General features: G+C 41.8%; 1 protein-coding gene across 4 annotated transcripts in view; it reads left to right on the top strand.

Moving 5' to 3' along the window:
• Nucleotides 1-19,552, top strand: part of eif4ba (eukaryotic translation initiation factor 4Ba) — a 67,795-nt gene that overhangs the window by 37,957 nt on the left and 10,286 nt on the right. For all 4 annotated transcript variants that reach the window (XM_084317582.1, XM_084317580.1, XM_084317581.1 and 1 more), the window contains exons 7-11: nucleotides 1,464-1,598; nucleotides 2,839-3,138; nucleotides 5,455-5,722; nucleotides 12,562-12,653; nucleotides 13,513-13,771. In XM_084317582.1, coding sequence (XP_084173708.1) covers nucleotides 1,464-1,598; nucleotides 2,839-3,138; nucleotides 5,455-5,722; nucleotides 12,562-12,653; nucleotides 13,513-13,771 — 1,054 coding nt within the window. The remainder of the gene's footprint in view (nucleotides 1-1,463; nucleotides 1,599-2,838; nucleotides 3,139-5,454; nucleotides 5,723-12,561; nucleotides 12,654-13,512; nucleotides 13,772-19,552) is intronic.

Here is a 19,552-nt window from a genome sequence, read left to right as displayed (position 1 = left end):
CTCTAACCTTCAGACTGTCTGTCTCTCTAACCTTCAGACTGTCTGTCTCTCTAACCTTCAGACTGTCTGTCTCTCTAACCTTCAGTCTGTCTGTCTCTCTAACCTTCAGACTGTCTGTCTCTCTAACCTTCAGACTGTCTGTCTCTCTAACCTTCAGTCTGTCTGTCTCTCTAACCTTCAGTCTGTCTGTCTCTCTAACCTTCAGACTGTCTGTCTCTCTAACCTTCAGACTGTCTGTCTCTCTAACCTTCAGTCTGTCTGTCTCTCTAACCTTCAGACTGTCTGTCTCTCTAACCTTCAGACTGTCTGTCTCTCTAACCTTCAGTCTGTCTGTCTCTCTAACCTTCAGTCTGTCTGTCTCTCTAACCTTCAGTCTGTCTGTCTCTCTAACCTTCAGACTGTCTGTCTCTCTAACCTTCAGACTGTCTGTCTCTCTAACCTTCAGTCTGTCTGTCTCTCTAACCTTCAGACTGTCTGTCTCTCTAACCTTTAGTCTGTCTGTCTGTCTAACCTTCAGACTGTCTGTCTCTCTAACCTTCAGACTGTCTGTCTGTCTCTCTAACCTTCAGACTGTCTGTCTCTCTAACCTTCAGTCTGTCTGTCTCTCTAACCTTCTGACTGTCTGTCTCTCTAACCTTCAGTCTGTCTGTCTCTCTAACCTTCAGTCTGTCTGTCTGTCTCTCTAACCTTCAGACTGTCTGTCTCTCTAACCTTCAGACTGTCTGTCTCTCTAACCTTCAGACTGTCTGTCTCTCTAACCTTCAGACTGTCTGTCTCTCTAACCTTCAGTCTGTCTGTCTCTCTAACCTTCAGACTGTCTGTCTCTCTAACCTTCAGACTGTCTGTCTCTCTAACCTTCAGACTGTCTGTCTCTCTAACCTTCAGACTGTCTGTCTCTCTAACCTTCAGTCTGTCTGTCTCTCTAACCTTCAGACTGTCTGTCTCTCTAACCTTCAGACTGTCTGTCTCTCTAACCTTCAGACTGTCTGTCTCTAACCTTCAGACTGTCTGTCTGTCTCTCTAACCTTCAGACTGTCTGTCTCTCTAACCTTCAGTCTGTCTGTCTCTCTAACCTTCTGACTGTCTGTCTGTCTCTAACCTTCAGACTGTCTGTCTCTCTAACCTTCAGACTGTCTGTCTGTCTCTCTAACCTTCAGACTGTCTGTCTGTCTCTCTAACCTTCAGTCTGTCTGTCTCTCTAACCTTCAGACTGTCTGTCTCTCTAACCTTCAGACTGTCTGTCTCTCTAACCTTCAGACTGTCTGTCTGTCTCTCTAACCTTCAGTCTGTCTGTCTCTCTAACCTTCAGACTGTATGTAACTCCTCCTTGCCTTGTATCTTTGTTGTTATTTTATCTATTTGATCTTGATTGTTATCTTAATTCTATAAATCACTTTGTAACTGTTTTTGAAAAGTGGTGGCCTATTAACAGGGTTAGTAATGGTATCCTCATCCTCCTCCAGAGTCACGAGACCGCTACGAGTCTGGGCCGCGGCGGGACAACGCCTTCGGCGGAGGACAGGACCGGGACCGCTTCCGCGATCGCTATGACGGAGACCGTAGAGATTTTGGAGGAGGAGACCGCCAAGGAGGAGGAGGTGAGAAGCGACCCCCTCACACATATCTGTGGTTGTTTGTCCTTCGTGCTGTAAGGCTTGTAAAGACTGGTGTTAGTTTCAGTTGGGCCATGAACCCACGGTTAAAACGACTTTGCAAAGCCAAATAATTTCCACAGTGCAGGAGGCGTGTCCTCTACCCAGGGCTTTCGATGGGCTTTCAAATTTTAAAATAACTACACTTCCCAGCTCACGCCAGCCCCTGTCAATCATCTGACTTCTTTTTCAGTTTTTTTCCCCCTCTTTATTTTTGGGATCATATCTCATGGGTGGAACAAACCTGAACGTGATTGCCATAAATTAGAACGCAGTTAGTTTCTCTACCTTTCTGTGAACGTCTAGCCCAAAAAAAGGCATTTCAATCTGATGAAAAATGGCGGATTAATTCGCATTATAAAAAAAGTAACTGTACTTGCAGTAGATTTCATTCAAGGTTTTTGCTGCACGCCTGGTGATACTAAATCCAGATTGAACTCTGCCATTGGAAAGGGGAGATTTGGCCCGATCCATAGACGTGCGTCATAATACGGTCATTTATAGGCCTGACATTCTATAATCTTATTTCAAATTGCATTTGTCCGGATGGCAGAATTCAGTATTGTATCTACAAAACCTTCTGTTTAATCATCTGCCCTTTTCATTTGCTTAGATTATTTTGTACACGTGATCTCAGGAAGGTGCTGAATAAGCTCAGTGGCAATTTTTCATGTCTGGTAAATTTTAGCATGGTGTTATTCACCATCAAAGATGGGGAAAAAATTCTCCTTTTGGTTCATTACAATTTCCTCAAGCCTAGTAACAGACGCAATACTTCTGACACTGGGAAGTGGGAATACATTCCCTGAGATCCATAGATGTCCCTAGATACCTGCAAATTGACCTTGTAGAAGTGGAGCAATCTTCCATTTACTTATGTATGTATTTATAGGCGAATTTTCTGAAAATGGGTCTCCGGTTTAAGAGGTTAAAGGGGACCTATTGTCAAAATTGCCTTTTCCTGTTGTGTTGTTTTTACAGAATGATGGTTGTTTATCAAAGTTGGTTAATAAAAGATGATTTTACTAAAAGATGAGATAAAGAACAGCCTACATTGAATAAAACTACAATCAAATACAATTATTTTCTTTTGTGTAAAAATTATTTGTTTCTTGAAAAAGTCTTATATTCATTCTTATATTCAGACCAATACGGTGTTGTAATTATTTAGCGTCTGTCACTTCAGCTTTCGGCTCTCGCAGCGACAGTGGTGGCAGTTCAGCTTTCGGCTCTCGCAGCGACAGTGGTGGCAGTTCAGCTTTCGGCTCTCGCAGCGACAGTGGTGGCAGTTCAGCTTTCGGCTCTCGCAGGGATGGCGACAGGGATGGCGGCCGACGTGCCTTTGGTACTGGCTTCAGCCGCGACAACGACTCCTATCGGAGTAGCAGCGACCGTTACGGCGGAGAGAGTGACCGCTATGGCGGCGGAGCCCGCACGGACCGTTACGAGAGGCGAGAGGAGACCCCTCGTGAAGACCGAGGTGAAGGTAACGTAACATTTTCTAAATATTTACCTTGTGAAGGCAGAGGTGAGGGTAACTTAACGGTTCTAAATATTTACCTTGTGAAGGCAGAGGTGAGGGTAACTTAACTGTTCTAAATATTTACCTTGTGAAGACAGAGGTGAAGGTAACGTAACTGTTCTAAATATTTACCTCGTCTCCATGTTGCTTCTTTCTCCCGCTGTAGAAATGTTTCATGATCTCTTGAATCGGGGCTCGTGTGAATTTCCATGTCTTTATGGCTATTAAATGAAGTTTCCCACAGTTCCCTGGCTGACCCAATGCCTCAGTTATGTGTGTGGTGTTTTGAATTAAATCTTAATACATAGAAAATGTATTAGTAAATTTATAAAAAGCAACAACAAACCAAAATAGTTAAAACAAATTAATAATATTTACTTAACATGTCCGAAAAGGAATAGGAAGAAGTATACACGATATTTAATCCTACCCCTTCTAAATGTATTTAATCTGACTCCTTCTAGATACCATTATCTCATAACGGTATGGGATATCCTACTATATCTTACCATACATTTTTATTTAGATACCATTGCACTGTTGAACAAGGTGTGGAAGAATCTAACTATAATTCTACATTCCTTGATCAAGACAATGGCCCAAATCTCAAACCCTAGCAGGGCAAACGCCCCACAGCCTACAGGGGGCCTGGGTCCCCTTCTCTCTCTCGCTATCTCTCAGCTAAGCTTAGTGACCTTGATCCATGTGTCTTACTAGTAAATATATATTGATCATGAAGATCTTTCCACACGCATAATTGATTGTTCCGCTTCCACCACAGCGCCATCTGCTAGGTGAACTTTCAGCTGGCTTGGTACAAGCAGAACCCTTTTTATTACTAATGAAAGGATAATAGTATAGACATAATTAGCATAGTAGGTAGTAGTTATAGACATGTTAGCATGGTAGGTAGTATAGGAATAGTAACATAGTAGATGGTAGTATAGACATATTAGCATGGTAGGTAGTAGATGGTAGTATAGACATATTAGCATAGTAGGTGCCTTGGTAGTATAGACATTATTAGCATGGTAGGTAGTAATAATAATGGATTGGATTTATATAGCGCTCTTCACTGACCCAGAGGTAGTGTAGGGAAAGTAGTGTAGTACACATAGTAGATGGTAGTATACACATATTAGCATGGTAGACGTAGGGAAAGTAGCATAGTAGATGGTAGTATAGGCATATTAGCATGGTACTTAGTATAGACATATTAGCATGGTAGTGTAGGGAAAGTAGCGTAGTAGATGGTAGTATAGTCATATTATCATGGTAGTGTAGGGAAAGTAGCGTAGTACATAGTAGATGGTAGTATAGACATATTATCATGGTAGTGTAGGGAAAGTAGCGTAGTACATAGTAGATGGTAGTATAGTCATATTATCATGGTAGTGTAGGGAAAGTAGCGTAGTACATAGTAGATGGTAGTATAGACATATTAGCATGGTAGTGTAGGGAAAGTAGCGTAGTAGATGGTAGTATAGTCATATTATCATGGTAGTGTAGGGAAAGTAGCGTAGTACATAGTAGATGGTAGTATAGACATATTATCATGGTAGTGTAGGGAAAGTAACGTAGTAGGGGTGGGGGGGGGAATCGATACGTAGTAGTAGTATCGCGATACTTTGCGTGGCGATACTCTATCGATACAGGGACACCAAGTATCTATATTTAATTATTCATTCAATTCTTTTTAAATTTAATTTGTATTTAAAAAAAAATAAAAATAAATTATAAGGAAGTTGCATTGTTCATTTCAATACCTGTAATAGTACAGTAGTCCACACTCACACACGTGCATTCAGTTAAGTTGGAATATGACTGTAATACAAACAGTTCAGTTTGTCAGGTACATGCAACACAGATTACAGTGTTTACATCTGTCTGCTTGAGAAAATACCATGTTCTGCAATAAAAATTATTGAAGTGAGATGAACAGACTGAACTTTATTTTATTAGATAAAACATGTTGACAAAGTTTTACTTTGCAGTTGAAAAAAGGTAATAAATCGCAATATATCGCAATATTAATATCGCAATACGCAGCATATCGCAATATATTTAGTATCGCAATATCGTGACTCAAGTATCGTGATAGTATCGTATCGTGAGGCCTCTGGTGATTCCCACCCCTATAACGTAGTACATAGTAGAATGTAGTATAGTTGATGGCAGAACATTTTCAGATTTTCTTGCCATACGCAGCTGTTAATGTTTCCTTCCCTGCCCCTCCCCTGTTTCCTTCCCTGCCCCCCCCCCCCCCCCCCCCCCCCACAGGTTCCACTCAGAGGGCGAAGCTGGTCCTGAAGCCGCGCGCCCCCGCCGAGGGTGGAGGCGGAGGAGGAGGGGGAGGAGGAGGAGGAGGAGCTGCTCCCCCGGCCTCCAGCGGCGGCGGCAGGTCCTCCATCTTTGGCGCGGCCAAGCCGGTGGACACGGCCTCCAAGGAGCGAGAGATGGAGGAGAGGCTGAAGAAGGAGCAGGAGAGACTGGAGAAGCAGCTGGAGGAGGGGCGGGGCATGGACAGGAAGCCCCGCGACAGAGACAGGTGAGGGTGGTGACCAATGTTCCCCCTAAGGTGTGCCCGTGCGCGCGCGCACACATGGCAAAACGTTCCCGCGCACATCTGAAATCTGTCGCGCACAGAAACGTTTGTGTAAAATATGCATGTAGTTAAATTGACTGGCGCGTTGCACCGAATACTACGTTGCACCTGTTGCGTGTGATGTTACCAAGAGAAGCCCCGCTTTCAGTGCCTTGTGGGCGTCGCTACTGCGCGCTCACACAGACGCACACAACAGAGCAGGAAGCGGACAGATCTGACCAGCATCGCTGACTCACAATGCCAACGCGAAAATGTACATTACAGATGAACTGCAGAGAAAATTCCCAATTTATCGTCCCGCTCGATACTAATTGGAAGCGGAGTGCAACGCGTGCAAAGCTTGACCATATGTTTCTGTGTCTAATAAAGGTGCTGGCGATCTCAAAGCTCACATGGACACAGAAAAACATTACAAACAAAGCAGTGCGAGGCGAGAGTTTGATGGCAAAGTTGACCGAATTGATTGAAGAATGCAGCTATACAGAGAGAGAGAGAAAATTATTTAAAACTATTTTGATGCCTCAAAATGATGTTTTGGTTTGATAAGATACTTATGATACAATCATTCGAAGGATTATGTGTGTAATAAATTAGTTTAGTACACTAATTGCAACAAATCTGAAACTGCATAGTGCACTTTTAAATTAGTATCTTTGTGAGGTTACTGTTTTATAATTTACATTACATTGAAAAGATACAAAGATATGTTTTTAAAGCTGGATTTTCTAATACAGAAGAGGTATTATTTAGAACAGTGTTTCTCAACTGGTGGGTCGCGGGGCCATTTTGAGTGGGTCGCGGATGTGTGTGTAAAAAAAAAAAAAAAAAAAATTTTTTTTTTTTTTTTTTTTTTTTAATACCTATCTTTGTGAAAGTGGCTTCTCAGCTCTGGTCCAGCTGAAGACAAAGCAGAGGAACAGATTGGACATTGAGCATGACCTCAGAGTTGCTTTGTCTACCATCACCCCAGACGTTGAGACTCTTGTCAGGAGCAAACATCATCCCCAGTTATCCCATTAGTCCCCTGCATGTTAAGCTAAGAATTCTGCTAAGAAGGATATATTATTTATTATTATTATTATTTTATTTCATTGTGTTTTTAGCCCTTAGTTGCACTTTTGTTGCAACCCCAGTTATCCCATTAGTTCCCCCAAACGTAGGTCTGTTATGTTAAGCTAAGAAATCTGCTAAGAAGCATATTATTTATTATTTTATTTCATTGGGTTTTTAGCCCTAGTTGCACTTTTATTGCAATCCCAGTTATCCCATTAGTTCCCCCAAACTTAGGTCTGTTATGTTAAGCTAAGAAGTCTGCTAAGAAGCATAATTATTTATTATTATTATTTAATTTCATTGGGGTTTTAGCCCTAGTTGCACTTTTGTTGCAACCCCAGTTATCCCATTAGTTCCCCCAAACTTAGGTCTGTTATGTTAAGCTAAGAAATCTGCTAAGAAGCATATTATTTATTATTATTTTATTTCATTGGGTTTTAGCCCTAGTTGCACTTTTGTTGCAAACTCAGTTATCCCATTAGTTCCCCCAAATTTAGGTATGTTATGTTAAGCTAAGAAATCTGCTAAGAAGCATATATTATTTATTATTCTTTTATTTCATTGGGTTTTTAGCAATAGTTGCACTTTTGTTGCACTTTTTTGTGTTTATTTCATGTTTTGAAAGATTGTGTATTACTGCAAAATTTTTTTTTTTACATAAATCATAGTGGTTCAAAATTTTGGGTCGCGACTTAATGACTAAGGAAAATGTTGGGTCCCGAGGCTAGACCAGTTGAGAACCACTGATTTAGAACATTACTTCATAGTTTTCTTATTTATTTTGTCCAGTAAGACTTGAAATTTTGTCATAGGTTGATTTAGTTATTTTCTTGAGATTTGTCAGATTACTTTAGCCATAATGCAGCACAATACAACAGTTGAGTAACTTTGGTTATAGAGAGATATTATTTATTTTGTTATATAAAATAATATAAACAATAATTTTATATCCATACAGAGGAGGCATACTTTAAATATATTAAAATGATGAGGCATCTTTGAGTAAACAGACGTATCTTGAGGCTGAAGGCAGAAAGAGTGTCCTCTTTAAAAAAAATATATATACCGGTATATATTTTGTAAATCACAATATGGTCACCCTTGAGTCAGCATCTTAAAAAGACAAAAGTTAGTGACACGACTCACACCGCCGCCGCCAAAGTAAGGACGTTGCTCTGTATCGTCAATCAATGGTCAAATAAATATTTGATTGAGGAATATAATATGCCTTTTTGTATTATTTCTGTGTATCAGCTAAATGTATAGATTTTTATGTTAGACATTGAGGGAAATTAAGATTATTTTACAAACCGCCGCTTATCAACTACCAACCGGTTAATCGGCAGGTGATGTATGTTGCTCAGTAGTTGCTGATGTCTGCTCAGGAGGTTTGAGTGTTTGCTCAGACCGAAAAAATATTTGAGGGAACATTGGTAGTGACACGCCCCGGTTTTACCTTGAGATGAGTGAGAGGGTCTGGGAGGGTAGTGACACGCCCCGGTTTTACCTTGAGATGAGTGAGAGGGCCTGGGAGGGTAGTGACACGCCCCGGTTTTACCTTGAGACAGGGGAGAGGGTCTGGGAGGGTAGTGACACGCCCTGGTTTTACCTTGAGATGAGTGAGAGGGCCTGGGAGGCTAGTGACACGCCCCGGTTTTACCTTGAGATGAGTGAGAGGGTCTGGGAGGGTAGTGACACGCCCCGGTTTTACCTTGAGATGAGTGAGAGGGCCTGGGAGGGTAGTGACACGCCCTGGTTTTACCTTGAGACAGGGAGAGGGCCTGGGAGGGTAGTGACACGCCCCGGTTTTACCTTGAGACAGGGGAGAGGGCCTGGGAGGGTAGTGACACGCCCTGGTTTTACCTTGAGACAGGTGAGAGGGCCTGGGAGGGTAGTGACACGCCCTGGTTTTACCTTGAGACAGGGGAGAGGGCCTGGGAGCCTGAATACTTTGGGCAGCCGAAGAGTGTTTCCGCGTCTCTGATTGGCCAGGTCATTTCTGGTCATGTGACATGTACGCCCAATCGTGGGACCGCAAGTTTCTACAGTGGTTAAGCTTAGGCGCTCGTTCGAAGTTGGTTAAGGTTAGAGTTTGTCTTAGAGCATGGCGATAGAACGCCAGGTAGTTTGCAGGCTGTTAGACCCGGAAATAGGCGCAGAACTTGCTGTCCCACGATTGGCGCACATGTCACATGACCTGGCCAATCAGAGCGCAAAACTCTAACGCGGAAGCACTCTTCGGCTGCCCAAAGTATTCACGCGGTCTGGGAGGGTAGTGACACGCCCCGGTTTTACCTTGAGACTGAAGAGAGAAAAAGAGATTTTTACACTAAATTTAAAGGTGCTATAGATAAAATGTTTATGATGAGTACGTTTATTTATATATATATATATATATATATATATATATATATCCATCCACAGAGCTTTTAGAAAGGTGCTGAATATAAGCATTTGCTTTAAAAATATTAATACATTTATCATTGGGGGGGGGGGGGGGGGACGTCTATCCCCTCCCTACTTCCCATTTCCCCCACATGGAATGCACCTGATTGGATAAATGACATGCTGGTGCTCTAGTGTGACATTGGAATGTTATCTACACAGCACCTTTTAATCCAAGCAGTGGCACGGCCGTCATGTTGTGTTGGCAAACATTGACCTGATAAGATTACCGTAATTTTCGCACTATAAGCCGCACCTGAATATAAGCCGCAGCAGCTAAATTGAATGATGTGTACATATATAAACCGCACTGGACTATAAGCCGCAGGTGTTTTAATGTTTAATTACAGTCTTCCCACCAGCATTGGGACACAATACTGTTGGACAAATAACAAGAATTAACTCATTTACAACAGGGCTGTACACTGCAAGCATCTCGTCGCAAATTGCCCCCCAATCTGGCCGGTGCGAGTGGAAAATATCATCTGGGGGCAAGCTTGCGAGTAGTGATTGCAACCCTTCATTCGCATTTCACTCCTAAATTAATCCATACAAATTGGATAAAACATTAGCCTACAACCAGGGCATAATGTTGCGGTTGTAATTTCATTAGACAGACCAGCGCGGACCTTTAATAACATGCAATTTGATTGACACGAGCAATGGGCTAACGTTAGCTGCTATCCACGGTATCCATTAGGATTATGCTAAGCTAACTAGCGTTAGCTGCTGCTAACCCTGGACACCAGTCAAAGCGGACTCCACAACACTAGTTCCATTCGGGAGGGAAGGGGGTGGGTTATATTGACAACGCTTGACAACAGAAGTTTAAACATAACTTCATATTTATTGGTTATTCGTTTCTGTTACTGTATATCATCCACTTTCCATCTCCGTCTGTTAAACGCTTCCTGTTTACATTCGAGTGTGACGTCATCACCTACGGCAGCTTAGACGATCAAAGCGCGAACCTAGAACAAAACCCGGGGGGGGGGGGGGGGCTGGCTCTCTCATCGTTCTCGCCCCCTCTCTCTCTCTCTCTCTCTCTCCTCGCTCTGATTGATTGAAAACTTTATTAACAGATTGCAGATGGGTACAATACAGTACAGCTCTCTCTACATTCAATGATTTAAAGTAGCCAAACGTTACAGACAGTATAAATACTAACTGGATAGTTGATGATATAAACATTTAATTTCATTATCTGAAATATTCTAAAATCATTAAGTCTGCTATAAGCCATTAAACCTTTGTGTGTGTGATTATTATTTTCTCACAGTAGTGTGTGTGTATATATATATATATATATGTGTGTGTGTGTGTTTGGCTAAAGTGGATAGAAAACACTACTGTGCAAAAAAAAGGCACCCAAAAGTTTTTATATAAATGGTCTTAGATGTAAATACATTTTTTATTAGTGTGTCAGTAGACTACTCTTAGTACATTTTCATTAAATATTTTTTAAAGCATCTTCATGGTTTAATAATGCAAACATATGTTGCAGGGACTTATTTAATCATCATATTGGCGTGACTGTATGCATCAAAGGGTTAAATCAAGCATTTTTAAGTGCTTTAGAGGAAATGTCAAAATATTGCGATATATATCGTGTTCGTGATATGGCCAAAAAATATCGCGATATCATTTAGAGGCCATATCGCCCAGCCCTACTATAATGGTAAAATAGTTATTAAAAAATGTGCCCCTAAAAAATATTCTTTGCCCCTAAATTTCTCATTTAGGGGCAAGTGTGCCCCTAGTGAAAAAGCTTAGCGTACAGCCCTGTACAAGTTGTATTAAGTTTAGCAAATAAGGGAACAGATGAATAACATTTCTATGCAGTCAAAAAAAGCAATATTTAGATTTTTACATTTTCGGGTTTGGTCACGTCGAGTCACATATAAGCCGCAGGGTCGAAAAATGGGGGGGGGAAGGCGCGGCTTATAGTCCGAAAATTACGGTATGTCCCAGAGACCCCATCTAAGAAGATATTTGCTGTTTCATATGATTTAATCCAGAATTCCATAACTGTCTATTAGGGCTGACCCCGATTAGGCGACTAATCGGTCGAAAGGAGCCGTAGTCGACTAACCAACCTCTTAGTCGAATAGTAAAAGAAAATATATATATTTTTTTTTAATACACGCATACCAGAGGCTAACTGCCTAAGAAAACAGGCACAGAGGCACTGAAAGAGGATTTCACCCATCTAATGAACACACTAGACTAGACAAATATCAAGATGTATCCATCAGTGGACCAATTGCATGCTTTTGCAGAGGACAAGAAGCCTTCAGTCGACTCCTTCAGACATTAAGCACCCCCACAGCCCAAATGGAATGATATAAAAAAAAAAATCTACTTGGCCAATCATAGTCGACCATCCAAATCCTTAGTCGGGGACAGCCCTACTGTCTATACTGTAGGTGGAGCGATAAGAGGAGAGCAGAAATCCTTTCATTCTCTCACTACTAACTTCTAGTGAAAAATATGAGTGAAATTAATTATCAATTCATATTCCCCATTTTTCTGGGGAAGATCAAATTAAATGAAAATAATAAGAAGGTTAACCTTTCACTACCACACTACATGTAGTGAAAGGGTTTGTCGTGTGGCAGTGAAAGGGTTAATGCTTTGGTAGAGTGGTAGTGAAAGGGTTAATGCCAAATTAGATCCACTTAGGTTCTTTATCAGCAGTGGTTGCCGGGCTTGGAGCATTTATAATAATAATAACTTTATTTGTATAGCACTTTTCATACAGAGGTTGCAGTTCAAAGTGCTTCACAACAGCAAAAAATACAGGCATAAGCGAGCATAAAAAGATAGACGGGTAGAATCACAGTGTTTCACATTAGGATTTATAGTTCCATGTGACCTTTTATAGCCGATCCCTCCTCCACGTGACTGCAAGGTGAATGTGGAAATGTGTCTTGAGCCAAGTGGGTCAGTCGCAGCGCCCAACACCATGACAAATGGTGGATTAACGCACCAAGAGGACAATTCAAGTTAACCGTTCAAAGTTTATTATTTAATTTAAATAATCAAAATAAAAACCTGGTGTGTAGGCTATGATCCGTCTGTGAAATCTGTGTGAATGCAAGCTGCGGCATCTGTGAAGATGTGGTGTGTATTGCATGTGAAACACAAATATCACCCAAAGAACTAAACGAGGAAAACAAAAGGGGGATGGGAGCCATGGGAGAGAGGGAGCACAAAAGTCTTAACTAAATGTCTTGTGATTTGAAATGCACTAAATAACTTTGATGTAATGATTGTGTCCTCAGGGACACAGGTGGCTGGCGGACTGAGGAAACTCATACTGAGCGCTCCCGCACAGGAAGTGAGTCATCACAGCCAGGAAGTACTTCTGGAAGAGGTAAGAGGGCACCATCCAGTTCACGCTTACTATTTCTTACAAATAATTGTATTTCAGTCCCTTATTATCCTTTTATATTATTATAATAAAAAATGTTTAAAGGGGCAGTAGACACAAAATACTTATTTTCCTCCTTACCGTGAATGCTATCTATGCATCCAGATAATTTCTGTGTGACTTGTGGACGTTTGGAGATATCGGCTGTAGAGATGTCTCAATGGGCCTTTTGTGCTGCTCAATGTGTCAATAAACCTCAACAGCAACATTTCTTTCCAGAATCCTTGACATAGTTACTTAATTAAACTGTTCAGTGAGGTCTGTCGATAACCATGTCATGGTTTTTGGAAATGGATTTTTTTTTTTTTTTTTACAAAATAAGGCCCATTCAGCTTCATTGTATTGGGCAGACGGTCGATATCTCCATACCTCAGCCAATCACACCCAAACTGAAACTATCTGGATGGATAGATGGCACTCCTGGTAGGAGGAACATGTTTGTATTTTGGGTTAACTGCCCCTTTTAATTTAGTGTATCAAAAACTAAACTCTAATCCAAAACAATCAACATTTTGGATGTATGACTCTTTTGTAGATGGAATTTTTTTGGGTGGGAATTTTCTTAACTCAAAATACAGGTATCTTATTATAAAAAAGATGTAACATGTAACCAAAGTATTTACAACTAAAAACAGTACAAAATAATGATATATATAAATATATATTGCAGAAGAAGAGGAGAGAAAAAACTACAATCTCCTAACGGCATATTTGTTCAGTGGTATGTCTACCCCTCGTGTATATCTTGGTTGAGGATTAGGCCTTTACGCTAAGCAACGACCTCCTGTTCTGCTGCCTGCAGTTTCGCGACGCCGAGAGAGCGAGCGTTCGGTGGAGAACGAGGTGTTCAGCGGCAAGGAAGACGAGCCTTCCTCCCCGGGAGCCACCTCCCCCCGGCCCCCCTCCACCACCAGCTCCTCCAAGGAGCAGCTGAAGGTGGTGCCTGCGCCGCCTCCCAAGGAGAACGCCTGGGCCAAGCGCAGCGCGGTCAGCACCAGCTCTGGAGAGGCTGACGTACGCCTCCCGGTGTCACCCAGCAGCACCGCACCCCCCGACCTCAGGTATCTGATCACATGATTCACAGAGCTCTGTATTAACGTGAATACAGAAATATAAATGCATACACGAGAGATTCAAACATCCACAAACTATAAACATAAATTCATACAAACATCCACGAACGAAACATAAATTCATACAAACATCCGCAAACTATAAACATAAATGCATACAAACATCCACAAACTATAAACATAAATTCATACAAACATCCACAAACTATAAACATAAATTCATACAAACATCCACAAACGATAAACATAAATGCATACAAACATCCACAAACTATAAAAACATAAATTCATACAAACATCCACAAACTATAAATATAAATTCATACAAACATCCACAAACGATAAACATAAATGCATACAAACATCCACAAACTATAAACATAAATTCATACAAATTATAAACATAAATTCATACAAACATCTACAAACGATAAATGTAAATTCATACAAATATCCACAAACAGTCATACAAACATCCACAAACGATAAATGTAAATTCATACAAACATTCTCAAACAATAAACACGAAGTCATACAAACATCCACAAACGATAAATATAAATTCATACAAAGATGGAGAGCAGTTGTGCAAGATAAAACCAACGGGGAGTTTATTTGTCCATCTAAATGTTGTGTAAATTAAAAACTTTACTTGTACATAGAAAATACAAAATAAAACTTATCGCATAACTTAAAATATAGGCCTGTCTTAATTTTAAAACAAACAAACCTATAACTGTGGAAGCTCTAGCCCAGAGCCCCCCCCCCCCCCTCCGCTGCGTGGATACTCTAACCCAGAGACAACCCCCCTCCTCTGTGTGGATGCTCTAACCCAGAGACAACCCCCCCCCCCCCCCCCGGTGTGGATACTCTAACCCAGAGACAACCCCCCCCCCCCCCCCCCCTCGGTGTGGATACTCTAACCCAGAGACAACCCCCCTCTATGTGTGGATGCTCTAACCCAGAGACAACCCCCCCCCTCTGTGTGGATACTCTAACCCAGAGACAACCCCCCTCCTCTATGTGTGGATACTCTAACCCAGAGACAACCCCCCTCCTCTATGTGTGGATACTCTAACCCAGAGACAACCCCCCCCCTCTGTGTGGATACTCTAACCCAGAGACAACTAGAGCTGCCGCGATTACCGCATTACCGCGGTATCGCTGTTACATCACGGCCACCGCAGAGTAGGCTGAATACCGCGTCACCGCTGTTTTTTATAATAATAATAATAATTTACCCTCTCGTTGGGCTTGCGGCTCTGCAGATATACCCTACTCGTCTATCGAGGTTCCAAGCGACCCTATTGGGTACCAGAAAAGTCACGTGAAACATTGCAGACCACTGATTGGTCAGAAGAGAGACGCGTCACACGTTTTTACGTCCTGAATGTCAGTTCATCACAACAGCTAATAACGTTAGCTTTAACTCTCCGCCGGAGTGGACTATCATCGCTCTTCAGGAGTACTAAACGAGACATAATGATTTTACTGTCTGCAACGAATGTTATAATAAAAGCCCTTCGTTCTATACACTTGTCTGATTGAAAACTTTATTAACAGACCGCAGAATGGGACAACTCAGCACGCTCTGAGCAAAGAAAGGAACTGAGATATGAATAGAGTATTGCTTGCTATGGTCCGGTAAATACGCTGATGTTATTGAACGCATAACTATATAATGTCAATGCCACAAAACGAATGCCTTTATTATAAAGTAGTAACTTTATAGTAATAATAATAAGAAAGGGTCGGGGGGGTGCCCGCGACACCGAGTGAACTGCGCATCCGTGTTTCACTTTCAATAACTAATGCGTGCTTGCCGAATCCCAAACAATATTCATGCTGCAAAGTCATCCTCTAAAGATAGACATTTAGACTAGAGGCAGGCTATATGCTATAAAGAGTAGACTACTACTAAAAAAAAAAAATGCATTCAAACTTTTTTTTTAATTTTTTGTGTGCGTGCGGTAAAAACCGCGGCGGTAGGAAATATTTTGCAAATTTGTGCGATAAGGAAATAATCAATACCGCGGCAGCTCTAGAGACAACCCCCCTCCTCTATGTGTGGATACTCTAACCCAGAGACAACCCCCCTCCTCTATGTGTGGATGCTCTAACCCAGAGACAACCCCCCTCCTCTATGTTCAAGTTTCTTTAATAGTTGTCATACTATACTTTTATACAAAATGCTTCTTACTGTTACGCTCCAGAGACTGTGCTAGACAAGATAAGTAAAATAAAATAGTATAGCATGTAAAATAGAAGTAAAGATGGAGAGCAGTTGTGCAAGATAAAACCAACGGGGAGTTTATTTGTCCATCTAAATGTTGTGTAAATTAAAAACTTTACTTGTACATAGAAAATACTAAATAAAACTTATCTTTGGCCAGCATAACTTAAAATATAGGCCTGTCTTAATTTTAAAACAAACAAACCTATAACTGTGGAAGCTCTAGCCCAGAGCCCCCCCCCCCCCCCCCCCCCCCCTCCGCTGTGTGGATACTCTAACCCAGAGACAACCCCCCTCCTCTATGTGTGGATGCTCTAACCCAGAGACAACCCCCCTCCTCTGTGTGGATACTCTAACCCAGAGACAACCCCCCCCCCCCTCGGTGTGGATACTCTAACCCAGAGACAACCCCCCTCCTCTATGTGTGGATACTCTAACCCAGAGACAACCCCCCCCCTCTGTGGATACTCTAACCCAGAGGCAACCCCCCTCTATGTGTGGATACTCTAACCCAGAGACAACCCCCCCCTCTGTGTGGATACTCTAACCCAGAGACAACCCCCCTCCTCTATGTGGATACTCTAACCCAGAGACAACCCCCCCCCTCTGTGTGGATACTCTAACCCAGAGACAACCCCCCTCCTCTATGTGTGGATGCTCTAACCCAGAGACAACCCCCCCCCTCTGTGTGGATACTCTAACCCAGAGACAACCCCCCCCCTCTGTGTGGATACTCTAACCCAGAGACAACCCCCCTCCTCTATGTGTGGATGCTCTAACCCAGAGACAACCCCCCCCCTCTGTGTGGATACTCTAACCCAGAGACAACCCCCCCCCCTCGGTGTGGATACTCTAACCCAGAGACAACCCCCCTCCTCTATGTGTGGATACTCTAACCCAGAGACAACCCCCCTCCTCTATGTGTGGATGCTCTAACCCAGAGACAACCCCCCTCCTCTATGTGTGGATACTCTAACCCAGAGACAACCCCCCTCCTCTGTGTGGATACTCTAACCCAGAGACAACCCCCCTCCTCTGTGTGGATGCTCTAACCCAGAGACAACCCCCCTCCTCTGTGTGGATGCTCTAACCCAGAGACAACCCCCCTCCTCTATGTTCAAGTTTCTTTAATAGTTGTCATACTATACTTTTATACAAAATGCTTCTTACTGTTACGCTCCAGAGACTGTGCTAGACAAGATAAGTAAAATAAAATAGTATAGCATGTAAAATAGAAGTAAACCCCCCCCCTCGCTCTGTGTGGATGCTCTAACCCAGAGACACCCCCCCTCTGTGTGGATGCTCTAACCCAGCGACAATCCCCCCCCCCTCTGTGTAGATGCTCTAACCCAGAGACACCCCCCCCCCCCCCCCTAGAGCCATATGGAATCCGCGATCACGGAATCGCGGACGGAATGGCGGAATTGAGCAATAAAAATCGAATCGACTATACATTTTTTTTTTTTTTTTATGTTGTGGGACTTGTACATCACTTTGTTCAACTTTGTCAGTGCTGTAAAGTTGAAACCTTTTTAAATATTAGACAAACAAAGCACTTTGCTTTCATGAAATATTGTAAGCAGTCATTTGAGGCTTCATAAAAGCAGCACAATGAACACAAATCTGTCAGTGCAGAGTCCGACCTCATCTTAAATAACAAACAGCATTGCTTGTTGTAGTTAACAAAGAGAGGCAGAGTTGATTTTGCAAAAATATATATACCTTTTTATTTTTTTTTATTTTTTTTTAATAATCGAATTTTATTTTCATATTCGAATCCCATGCCCATCGAACGAAGCTTCGAAGTATTTAAGACAGCCCTATTAAATGGACTGTTATATCTTATTAAATTGTGGACATTTATTCATTCCCACTTATTAGACACTATTTCTGATGGTAAAATGAGCGTACAAAGCAAAATACAGAATTCTGAAATATTAAAACGGAAAAAACGGAATTTGGAAAAAAATTAAATGGAATTTGGAAAAAAATAAAACGGATTTCATATGGCTCTACCCCTCGCCATGCTTAATCTGCCAATGACGTCGTACAGCGTCTTTGAGATCAATATTTCATAAATCTGTCATGGCAATCATATTTCACCCATGGAGACTTGAGACTTGCTGTTGATCTCCTCTCAACAACGGTTCAAGACCGCCATCTGGTGGCCGATCGGCGAATCGCCAAAACCGGAAGTGATGCGCCGGAAGTGGTGCTCACCCATATTTCGTCCGGCCACTCGCTATCGCTAGCGGGACTCCAGCTTGATACGCTGGATAGCGATCCGTTGCCAATAACTCGATAAACAACATGATTTGGACGTATATATTATTATACAACCTGGAAATGGATCGCATATATCAACATCCCATAATTGAGATCTTTCTGCTCCACGCTGATCCAAGCTGTGGTGAGTTTCAGCGTGTTTGATTATTATTTTCGATACACACTGCTCCGATCAACATATCACCCATACTAAATAAATGATTTAACGTCGGCCACGGACGTATAACCCCCCCCCCCCCCCCCCCCCCTCCGTCACCAGCAGATGATGAGGCATGACATGTAGGACTTTGTACAATTGAAATTTTTTATCTGATGTCAATCGGTATCAAACTACATTTGATGATCTAATATATCGCTGCTGTCGGGACAAAACCTCATAACTCCAAAAACCCAACTTTTCAGCAGATGAAAAAAAACTAACACAGATTTGAGGGTGAATAGAGTTAGGAGGTTTAGACAGATGATCGGTTTAATGCTTTCCCATTGTTTAAACTTTGTAAAACCCACACACACATATGGAGGATGATCTACGGAGTTGATTTATAATAAAAAAAAAATGGAGTTATGCGGTTTTGGCCCGACAGCAGCGATATGTATTTAGGGCTATAACTCACGTTCTGCAGAATGCTGCAGAAAACGATAAACTTATTTATACTTTAGACCGTATTTTAGTATGAATATGTGAATGAAAAAGTAGAACGTTGCTACATCCTAAAAGATAGATACTTGACGTTGAATGGGCCATAGTAATGTCAATTTAGCAATATAATTTAAAAAGTTATAGCCCTGCAAAGAAGGGGAACATCTCCATAGACAAATAGAGCTGGCAGAGGATGGTATAAGGATGGATATAAGTGTGGCAGAGAAAGGGTTAAACGTTGTTTTATCCATGTTGAGAGTGAATAACAGGTAGGCAGCGAGGTGCAATGTAGTGCTTGCTCAACATGAAAAAAGTCGGTGGACAGCACCTGGTGCTGAAATAACAAACAAGCCACACCACATGTGTGGTTTGAAATTAAAACATCAGTTCAGTAAGTCATTCAAACTTTATCTTTACTTATATATGACTGTGACGGCACCACACATGTGAACAGTAACAATGCAATTAAACTGAAGTCAAATCAGAGCAAAAAAAGCTGAATCTGCTTCAAGAATTTCATGGTTCATGCATTCATATCATCAAGACTAGATTACTGCAACAGCATCCTCTACGGCTCACCAAACACTATTCTCAATAAACTCCAATATGT

The sequence above is a fragment of the Notolepis coatsorum genome (assembly GCF_963971535.1).
Source record: "Notolepis coatsorum genome assembly, chromosome: 6".
In the NCBI taxonomy this organism is placed as follows: domain Eukaryota; kingdom Metazoa; phylum Chordata; class Actinopteri; order Aulopiformes; family Paralepididae; genus Notolepis; species Notolepis coatsorum.
Note: the sequence above shows the minus strand (reverse complement) of the source record. Positions and strands in the feature narration are given on the sequence as shown.